The sequence below is a fragment of the Balaenoptera borealis genome (assembly GCF_965194805.1).
Source record: "Balaenoptera borealis genome assembly, chromosome: 3".
In the NCBI taxonomy this organism is placed as follows: domain Eukaryota; kingdom Metazoa; phylum Chordata; class Mammalia; order Artiodactyla; family Balaenopteridae; genus Balaenoptera; species Balaenoptera borealis.
Window position 1 is genome coordinate 83837960 of NC_138866.1, and position 9924 is coordinate 83847883.

The window sequence follows — 9924 nt, forward strand, 5'->3', positions numbered from 1 at the left end:
ATCCTAATGGGTATGAAGTGGTATCTCACTGTGGTTTTGATTTGCGTTTATCTAATGACCAGTGGTATTGAGTGTCTTTTCATGTATTTATTGGTCATTTATGTATCTTCTTTGGAGAAATGTCTATTCAAGTCCTTTGCCTATTTTTTAATTGAGTTATTCGGTTTCTTTGGTTTTTTTTTGAGTTATTCGGTTTTTTGTTGTTGAGTTGTGGTTGTTTTTTTAACAATCGTTTTAACATGAAAAACCATTCTCAGCTCATGGCTCATTAAAAAACCAGGTCATGGGCCATTTGACCCCTGAAGTCATAGTTTGCCCAACTCCCTCATTTTACATTTGAGGAAAGTCAGGCTCTGAATGAGGCCCCAGATCTCCTGATTCTCAAGCCAAGTTGTTCCAGTGGGCTCTTAGCTGCTACTTCCTTCATTCAACAAATATTTATTGAGAGCCTACTCTGTGCCAGTCACCAGGAAGGGGCTGGTACAGAAGTGAATGGACCAGACCTGCTCCTCAGAGCTAAGAGTACAGAGGGGAGTAAGGCATGAGATAAATAATCACACAAATGAATATATACTTGCAAACTGATATAAGTGCTGGAAAGGAGAAGTGGCTGCTTTGAAAGAACAACAGGCAAGGCCTCTCTGAGGAAATGTCATTTAAGCTGAGTTCTGAAGGCCAAGTAAAAGTAACCCAGGTTAACAGAAGGGGAGGAAGAGCGTTCTCGGCAGAGGGAAAAGCATGTAAGAAGGGGTAAGAAATTCTATTGCATGTTTTATTAAAAGTGCAATAGGGTTTTAAAGGAGCACCAAGATTATTCCATTTTCCGTGAGTAGAACAGATTGGAGGAGTGCAACAGAGCGGAATAGAATAGACTGGAAGCAGGGAAATGAGTTGGCAGGCCACTCTAAGCATTCAGATGGAAGTTGATGGGCGTTTGGGCTGGAGCGGTGGTTGTGGAGACGGAGATTAATGAACAGGTTTGGAGATTATCTGAGAAGTGAATTCATTAGGACCTGGTGATGGACTAGATGCAAGAGTGAGAGGATAGGGAGGTATCAAGAATGACTCCAGGGGACTTCCCTGGTGGTCCAATGGTAAAAAATCCGCCTTCCAACGCAGGGGACGCGGGTTCGATCCCTGGTCAGGGAACTAAGATCCCATATGCCACGGGGCAGCAAAGCCCGTGCATCACGACTACTGAGCTCGCGCACCTCAACGAGTTGCAGCTACAGAGACCATGCGCTCTGGACCCCGCGCACCACAACTAGAGAGAGAAAACCTGCACACCAAAACTAGAGAGAAAGCCCACGCGCCACAACTAGAGAGAAAACCCACACACCACAACTAGAGAGAAAGCCCGCACGCCTCAACGAAAGATCCCACATGCCTCAACAAAGACCGTGCATGCCACAACTCAGACCCAACACAGCCAAAAAAAATAAATTAAATAAATAAATATTTTTAAAATTCTTAAAAAAAAAAGTCTTCTCACCTATCCCTTATCTCACCTGAGTGAAAACTGAATCCCAACCTCACTGCACTGCTTAGACCTTGGCCTCTTGCCTAGACAACAGCCCCACCTGACCCCCTAGTGGCAGCTCCTCTACCCACCCCCTACTTGTGTCCTTTCTGCACACTGATGTTGAATATTTTCTTTAAAATTTGATTATGTCACTTCTCTGATTAATATATACATCAGTGGCTCGTAATTGCCTTCCTCAGGAGTTCTCAACTTCGAGGTTCCAACACACTGGCTAGATCTGGTGTGACGTGTCCAAAGTAATTTCTCACTATTAACGAAGTACTAATTAAACAATTTACAAATGTAGAACACTTAGAATAGTGTCCAGCACATAGTAAGTATTATATAGGTGTTAGGCATTATTAATAGTGAAAATTTAAGACTTATGAGATAGGTGTAACAGATGCTTTTGGTGCTGTGTATACATCCCCATGGCCCACTTCTGATTGCAGCTGCAGCTGCAGGGAACAGTTCTGTACAGGCTGACAGTATCTCTCCTCAAGGGCCCTATGGGTCTCCCTGCTTTTCTGCCCCAGAGCTTCCTCTTCTCACAAGCTCCGCCGATGAGCAGAGCAGCCTGGAGGTACAGGGGCATCTGCAGGCATTAATTTCCATCTGGTGACTTATCTGCCTCCCCTTCCTACACTGCTACAGCTACCACCATAATCCAGGGGAAAGTAACAGAAATCTTAATTACAGCTTGATCTGTGTCCCACTCCCTGACACATTTATCAACGCCTTCCTGTGAAACTCTAGGTCATCTGCCTTATCCTTCTGATCCTCCTGCTTTTGGCCCACTATCACATGGTGAGAGGGCAACACCTGAGCATCTGCTACTTGAAAAGAGTCAAAGGGCTGGGATGTAAAAAGAAAATAGAAATGGCAGAGTCATATATCACACTGCTACGGAGGGTATGAAAAAGGAATGGAGGAGCCTTGAGACCTGGCCTTTCTTCCGCCCTAGGCTCTAAGCAGAGTTAAATCAGCCAGCAAGAGAGAGACAATGAAGCTCGCCCAGCCACAGTTTAGACAGAAGCGGAATCGGAGGCTAACACTGCGCACGCGCAGGAAGTAGGCTAGGGTTGTCTCACAGGCTCAACCGCGGCCTCTTCTAGACAAGGGCCACGAGGAGAGCACAGTACAGTTCCCCGCGCTAGGAGCCTTCGTCTCGTGCCCCCTCTTCCTCGTGAGGCCCTCAGACCATTCAGGAAAGGTCTGGGAACCCACCTGAGGCCGTCGGGCCGCCCCTCGTTCCCCACTCAGGGCCCGGCCGAACGTGGGAAGCTGGTGGTGCCAGCCTCGGGCGCGCCAAGACAGGAAAGCCCGCCAGGTCGCTCGGGATCGGCCCTCCTCGCCCCAGTTCTCACCTCTTTGTCCGTCGCCTCCTCCTCGATACCTAATAACGCGTACAGGTCCATCTGTAAGAGATCCTTGGCCACCGCCATGGTTCCAACCCTGACTGGGTTAGTACTACAACTCCCAAGAGCCTAAGCGTGTGGGGATTCCCGGGGACTATCGACCCCAAGCCTGATGAAGGCGCTTAGCCCCCTGGGAAATGTCGTGATCTGAACTAGGCTTGACTGCCTCTGAGGGAAGCGGGCACTAGTGAATGAACTACGACTCCCAGCAGCCATCGCGTCCGCCGCTGATGCTCTCGGGCTGGGGTGACTGTAGTGATTCTCCTGTCGGAGGCCTTGGCTGGCCCGCGCGAGTGGGCGTGGAGAGTAACGGAGGGGCTGGGTGAAGGTGCAAGGGGTCCTGGATACGAGCCGCAAGAGCTCAGCTCCGCCGACCTTGCCGCGCCGCGCCGGCAACCAGGATGGAGAGTAGGTGCTACGGCTGCGCTGTCAAGTTCACCCTCTTCAAGAAGGAGGCGAGTGTTCTCTCCCCGAGGGCTAGGGAGGACGCAGAGTAGAGGGAAATGCACAGGACTTGCAGTCCGCAGGCTTGTTTTTACGGGCCCTCTCCAGCTGTGTGGTTTTGATGAAGTCACTGAGCCTCAGTTTCCATTTCTATAAAGTGAGGCTAACACTCCCTCGCTTTCGGGGTTGGTGTGAGGGTCCAGTGAGGTGCTGGAGGTGAGAGTTCCCCATAAACTGTAAATTGGGCTCCTGTCATTTTTGGAAAGCTAGGCTTTTCTGTCTGTCAAGTGTAGGATCCGGCTGTTTCCTTCCCTCCACCCTGCTCCTCCACAGCCTACTCTACATCACACCATGCCCTTTACTCTCTCTGCTCTGAAACCGTCACCGGCAAGCAGCATGCCCTTCCCCGGTTTCTTGAGTTAGATTACCGCCCTTTCTCCTGCCCCAGGGCACCATGGCAAAGTCTCACTTGTCCTCAGGCCAGACCTGCCAAGTTTCCCTGGTAAACTGCAGGCTGCCTCAGCCTCAGTTGTGACCAGGAGATAGGAACCAGATAGGATGAATGAATAGCAGGTAGGGAAGCAGATCCATGTAGCACTCAGAAACCTGGGTTTTGGAGTCAAAGTGCTCAGGATCCAAATTTGAGCTCTGCTGTCATTCATGGGGTGACCTTGGTTTGGGCAAGTCATGTAACCTCTCTGACCCCGTTTAAAATAGGAATAATAATGGTGCTCATCAGGATTAAGTAAGATAGTGTGTATAAATTGTGAGGATTAAATCAGGTGATGAAAGTTAAGTACTGAGTTTAGTGCCTGGCACACAGTAAATGCTTAATAAATGGAGGCTACTGTTACCATCCCATCCTGAGTCAAGCCTCCTTTCATCTCTGCTAGAGCAGAGAAGGCATGGGCTCTGCACTGTTTCTCCTTTTTGAAGAGTCAGTGACCTGAAGCATGGGGCTTTGCCTATTTGTCTTTCACACTCCAGTGTCAGGGAATTGAAGACAGAGTAGAAAGCATGGGAATTTTGCATGAAGCTTTACGAGATTTGAATAGAAGACTGGAGACTGAGGAATCGCTTTACCCTCCACCCCTGTCTCTCCCCAGTCCTTAAGGGCCCCACTCCTCATCCTCCTCCCAGCAGCTGGTCACAACTCCAGTGTCTGCTCTCTGTGTGTGTTCGGAGAGTCCCAGGGAGGAGCCTGCAGGGGCAGGTGAGAGGTAGACCCCTTGCTTCATGTTTCTTGTAGTACGGCTGTAAGAACTGTGGCCGGGCCTTCTGTTCCGGCTGCCTTAGCTTCAGTGCAGCGGTTCCCCGGGCTGGAAACACCCAACAGAAAGTCTGCAAGCAGTGCCATGAGGTTCTGACCAGGTGAGAAGCCAATATGGTCGAGGGTTCAGCCAAGCATGGCAGCAGGCAGATGGCCAGGCCTCACAGCCTTGTGCTCTATGTCTAGAGGTCAGCCCAGGAAGTGTTTGGGATGGGGAACACTGATAGGCAGATGGCAGGTGACTTCTAACACCAAATTTCTTCTCTATAGAGGATCTTCTCCTGCCAATGCCTCCAAGTGGTCACCACCTCAGAACTATAAGAAGTAAGTGCTGAAGGGACAGAGACAAATGGGGATGGGGAAAGGACAAGGGAGCCATAGGGTAGGAGTCTCTTCCCAGCCTACAGATCAGATGAGCACAGGATCAGGAAAATATCTACCTCTCAGGCTCCTGACTGCCCTCTTGGGCTCAGAAAGCAGCTCACCAGTCCTTTCCCCAGAAAAGATTCTTGGTAGACCTCGCCCTCTCATCTGGACTCTCCCGTCGGTCAGCTGGGTTGGGCTGCAGGGTGACATGAGCAAGCGCCACAGAAAATTGTCCGTTGGAGGCCTCCCTAGCTGCCTAGAAATGATTTGAATGGGAAACAGTGAGTGCCTTCACCCCTCCCTTCTGCATTCTTTAAGAGCCTCTGTCTCATATCCTGCCAGGCGTGTGGCAGCCTTGGAAGCCAAGCAGAAGCCCAACACTCCCCAGAGCCATGGACTGACCCAGCAAGACCAAGTCATTGCTGAGCGCCTAGCACGGCTCCGCCAGGAGAACAAGCCCAGTGAGTGGGGGCAGACAGGGTGGAAAAGACGCTATTCAGGGCTCGTGGGACTAGGATTCCTCTGGATCTTACAAGGCTTCTCTATGCCAATTGCAGAGTCAGTGCCCTCGCAGGCGGAGATAGAAGCCAGGCTACTTGCACTGAGGGGTGCACCCCAGGGTTCCATCCCTTCCACCCAGGAGATGGAGGCACGGCTTGCTGCACTGCAGGGCAGAGTTCCACCTTCTCAGACCCCCCAGCTGGTGAGTGCTGTGGCTTTGGAGGGATGGAGGTCCTGGGACGAGGACCCAGCAGAAGCCCAGATACGTGTATGCTTAGATACTTTGCAGGAGTACCTCCCTGCTCCTGAGGCCTGCTGCCAGACCAAGGAACCAGGGACAGGCAGCAGGATCGGGTGGGGCAGGAAAGAGTGGCCCCTTGGTCCCGCTGGGGACTGCCAGACCTACTTGATCACGTGGGCTCTGGAACTGTCCCCTTTCCCTGAGCTTTGGGAACTCCTCAGCATCCACCCCTGACCTAAACTGTTCTGAGCCTTATGGTGCGGCTTCCTGCCTACGCTGCTCCCCACTGAGGTTCCCTCCTCTGAGCAGGCACATCAGCCACCAGACACCAGGACCCAGGCCCAGCAGGCACAGGATCTGCTGACAGAGCTAGCAGCGGAGGTGGCTATTGATGAGAGCTGGGAACGAGGAGGCCCAGGTATCTTCTCCACCTGGCTCCCCCAGGGACCTGCCCCCGACTCTTTCCCCAGGTGGGAGAGGCTCTGCTGCCCACGCTCTGGGAGGTGAATATCAATCAGAGAATAGTCAACATTACAAAGGCTACCATTTATTGAGTGTTTACTCCAGTGGGAGCCAGTGTAAGCCTAGTAGATAAGCGTGTGGGCTTTAGGCTCAGACAGTGATTCCCTTTTCTACCACTTACTAGCTGTGTGACCCTCGGCACATTACTTGACCAAAGTCTCACTTTCCTCATCTGTAAAATGGAGGAATGTGTGGTAAAACCGACCTCACAGGGAAGTCATGAGGAGGAAATGAGCTAATCCAGTAGTGCTTAGGACCCTGCCTGGCTCATAGTAAATGCTTAGTGAATGTTCTCTACAATGATGATGATGATGATAAGGAGGAGGAAGAGGCTATTTACATTTAGTTGAAATTAAATAAAATTTAAGATTCAGTTCCTCAGTGGTACCAGCCACATTTCAAGTGCTCAGTAGCCACAAGTGGCTCATGGCTACAATCTTGGACAGCACAAATACAGACCATGATATGGAATGATCCCATCATCTTAAAAAATTCTTTTGGACACTGCTGTTCAAAAGCTTCAAAGCAGTGGTTCTCAACCATGGATGATTTTCCCTCCAGGGCCCATTTGGCAATGTCTGCAGACTTTTTGGGTGTCACAAGTCAGAGGGTACCACTGGCATCTAGTGAGCAGAGGCTAAGGATGCTACTAAACATTGTACATACACAGGACAGCCCCACAACAAAGAATTACAGGCATGCCTCAGAGATATTGTGGGTTCAGTTGAATACCACTGCAATAAAGTGAGCCACAAATTTTTTGGTTTCCTGGTGCATGTAAAAATTATGTACACGATACTGTAGTCTATTAAGTGTACAATAGCATGTTTAGAAAAACAATGTACATACCTTAATTTAAAAATATTTTATTGCTAAAAATTGCTAACCATCATCTGACAACATAGGGTTGCCACAAACCTTCAATTTGTAAAAAAAAAAGGCAGTATCTGCACAGCGCAATAAACTGAAGCTCAATAAAACAAGGTATGCCTGTATCCTGTCCAAAATGTCAATAGAACCAAGATTAAGAAACCCTGCTTTAGAGATACAATCTCACTGAATATCCTCAGTAATCCTATAATAACTGTTATTATCCGTATTTGATAAATGAGGAAACTGAGACCTGGTGAGCTTAAGGAACTTGACCAAGGTCACACAGCTATTAATTAGTAAAGCTGGGACTTGAACCCAAAGCTATCTGACTTCAAACATCTTACTCTGAAACTCTGAGCTAAAGGGGACCATGTCAGAGCCACACCCACTCTGGTAAAATTCTTCCTGCCTAGTGACGTTCAAGACCTCAGCTTCCCTCATGTCCTCTCTGCGCTGCTCCCTGGAAATGCTGATTCCAGCCTGTAAGGCAGAGAGCCTGGCTGGACCTTGACCTCCCCATATCCTGCTCCTTTTGGGCAGTGATTCTCATACCATGGGGCACCCACCCTAAGGGCAGCATGTTAAAATATCAGGTGGGTGGGGATGGATATAATTGAAAAAGAAATGTCTAAGATTACTAGTTTTTTACATTTGGGATAATGGAGGAAATACTAATTTTATTTGTAATATAAACCACAGGAGCTATTGTTGAACAAAAAGCGGATAATCTGTGGTTTTTTTTAAAACCTTGAGAAACGGGCTCAGTGGTTTCTGATGAGAGATCCTGAAATATCTGCCCCCCTGAATGCATCACTCTTTCCAGCCACCTCTATCCAGAACGACCTCAACCAGGGGGGCCCAGGGCCCCAGAGCACCAGCTGCAAGGGACAGGCCACCTGGTCCCTGGAGGAGGAGAAGAGGAGGCTGCTGGCTGAGGCAGCAGTCGCGCTTCAGGAGGAGAACACAAGGCAGGAGCGGATCCTGGCCCTCGCCAAGCGCCTGGCCGTGCTGCAGGGACGGGATCCCGATAGAGGTAGAGGCTGGGGGGCAGCCACTCATTCATGTCCACTGGGCCGTCCTCCCCACTCTCACCCTCAGGCCAAACTGCACAGTGGCTGTACTCCCTGCCAGGCTGAGTCAGGGGCTGGGGGTCCCTGTGCCCAGGGGTCTATCGAGCTCCACCCAGAACCACGAGGAAGGTGCTGGGGCAAAGCACTGGATGAGGAACAAGTGGCAGCCATCAGGGGGCAGGGGAACCCTGGGTCCCTTCAGGTACGGAGCTTTCTGTTCATGCCCTCCAGCCCGGCATGGTGGGGCAGGGTCTGATCAGAGTGGCTGCAAAGGCTGCTCAGTTCTGGAACACGTGCCACTGGAAACCAAACCTCTCCTGGGGGCAGAAGTACAGCCACTCAGGTGAGCTCTCAACCTCACTCCTCTTCCCCTGCTCCCGTCTCTCCCTCTTCAAGTGACCCTCCAGGACTACCGCCTTCCAGACAGTGATGACGAAGAGGATGAGGAGACAGCCATCCAGAGAGTCCTTCAGCAGGTCGGCCCCGCCTTACCCACCCGACCACCCCTTGTCCTGTCCCTGCCACACTGCCCCACCACCCACCTGACCCCATTCACTCTGCCTCCGCGCTGGGGCTCGATGGCTAGTCACTGTGCAGCTCCTGTTCCAGCTGGGCCGCCCTGCCCCTGTGACACAGACCTGCCCCTGGGCCCTTGAGATGGGGTATCGGCAGCCACAGACAACATAAAGGAAGATGGGTTGACAGCTAAGGCCACAGAGCACAGAAATACTGTGTGTTGGCGGGGCTGCCTGGAGCGGGGAGCTGTACCTCTTCGCCCTGTCCACAGCTCACTGAAGAAGCTGCCCTGGATGAGGCAAGTGGCTTTAACATCCCTGCAGAGCCAACTCTCCAACCCCAAGCCCAATCCTGCAGGGCAGAGCCTGAGGTGAGGAAAACCCCAGACACAGACCCCGGGCCACCACCACAGCCTCCCTCCTTGCCTGGCCGACTGTTCGTCCAGCCGCCCTCCCAGACCCCATCGGGTACCTTATGTCCCCCATTCCTCCCTGGTCTCCAAAGGTCCAGGCCATGGCTGCCGGGCCTGAGGCTGAGGAAGAGGAGCTCCCCTGGTGCTGCATCTGCAATGAGGATGCCACCCTGCGCTGTGCTAGCTGTGACGGAGACCTCTACTGTGTCCGCTGCTTCCGGTGGGTGCAGGTGGAATGTTCTTTGGGGGTGGGCGAGTTGCGGGGCCGCCTGTGATCCCTGACCTCTATCGATGCTCCACAGGGAAGGCCATGATGCCTTTGAACTTAAAGAGCACCAGACATCTGCCTACCACCCCCAGCATAAAAGCCGAGAGCACTGAGGGAACCCTGGTCCTCCCGGGAAGGCCATCCTACAGGCAATCACACAAGCTGGAGCGCCCTCCAGGGCATCTGATGGGAGAACATGTCAGGCTAGACTGCTTATGAATGCGCCCTTTCCTGAGCCTCCGTCCCTGGAAGGAGGAAGGATTTCTCCATTGGAGACGATGACTGGAGGAGCCAGAGGGAAGGCAGAAGTCTGGAGCCTCCAGCATTGAAGTCTGGACTAGGAGTGAGAGGCATGATGGGGGAAGACCAGCCTGAATCCAAGGAGGAGCCTTGAAACTTGCTCAAGGGTCCAGGGCCCTCCACTGGCACTTAGAGCATTTAATAAAGTATGTTGATTCATTGGACCCAGCATCTTTTATCTATAGAACCCTGTGGGCCCTG

The 9924-nt window shown here is 51.4% G+C and overlaps 2 protein-coding genes across 10 annotated transcripts in view; one reads left to right on the forward strand and one right to left on the reverse strand.

Moving 5' to 3' along the window:
- The window catches only part of DNAJC17 (DnaJ heat shock protein family (Hsp40) member C17), a 38454-nt gene extending 35406 nt beyond the window's left edge, over window positions 1–3048 (reverse strand). For all 3 annotated transcript variants that reach the window (XM_082387265.1, XM_082387264.1, XM_082387266.1), the window contains exon 1: window positions 2890–3048. In XM_082387265.1, coding sequence (XP_082243391.1) covers window positions 2890–2967 — 78 coding nt within the window. In that variant the 5' untranslated portion in view covers window positions 2968–3048. The remainder of the gene's footprint in view (window positions 1–2889) is intronic.
- A 114-nt stretch (window positions 3049–3162) lies between these two features.
- ZFYVE19 (zinc finger FYVE-type containing 19) lies at window positions 3163–9887 on the forward strand. 7 transcript variants are annotated; one of them, XM_082387255.1, is made up of 11 exons: window positions 3163–3395; window positions 4634–4755; window positions 4925–4978; window positions 5363–5481; window positions 5578–5723; window positions 6072–6180; window positions 7981–8190; window positions 8624–8703; window positions 9015–9113; window positions 9248–9375; window positions 9458–9887. In XM_082387255.1, the coding sequence occupies exons 1-11, from the start codon at window positions 3342–3344 to the stop codon at window positions 9534–9536; spliced, it is 1200 nt and encodes a 399-aa protein (XP_082243381.1). In that variant the 5' UTR covers window positions 3163–3341; the 3' UTR covers window positions 9537–9887. The 7 variants fall into 7 exon arrangements, 6 of the variants coding, with proteins under 6 accessions (XP_082243381.1, XP_082243382.1, XP_082243385.1 ...); XM_082387256.1 differs by lacking the exon at window positions 4925–4978 and having other exon boundaries at window positions 3181–3395; XM_082387260.1 differs by lacking the exon at window positions 7981–8190 and having other exon boundaries at window positions 3327–3395.
- Window positions 9888–9924: the final 37 nt, after the last annotated feature.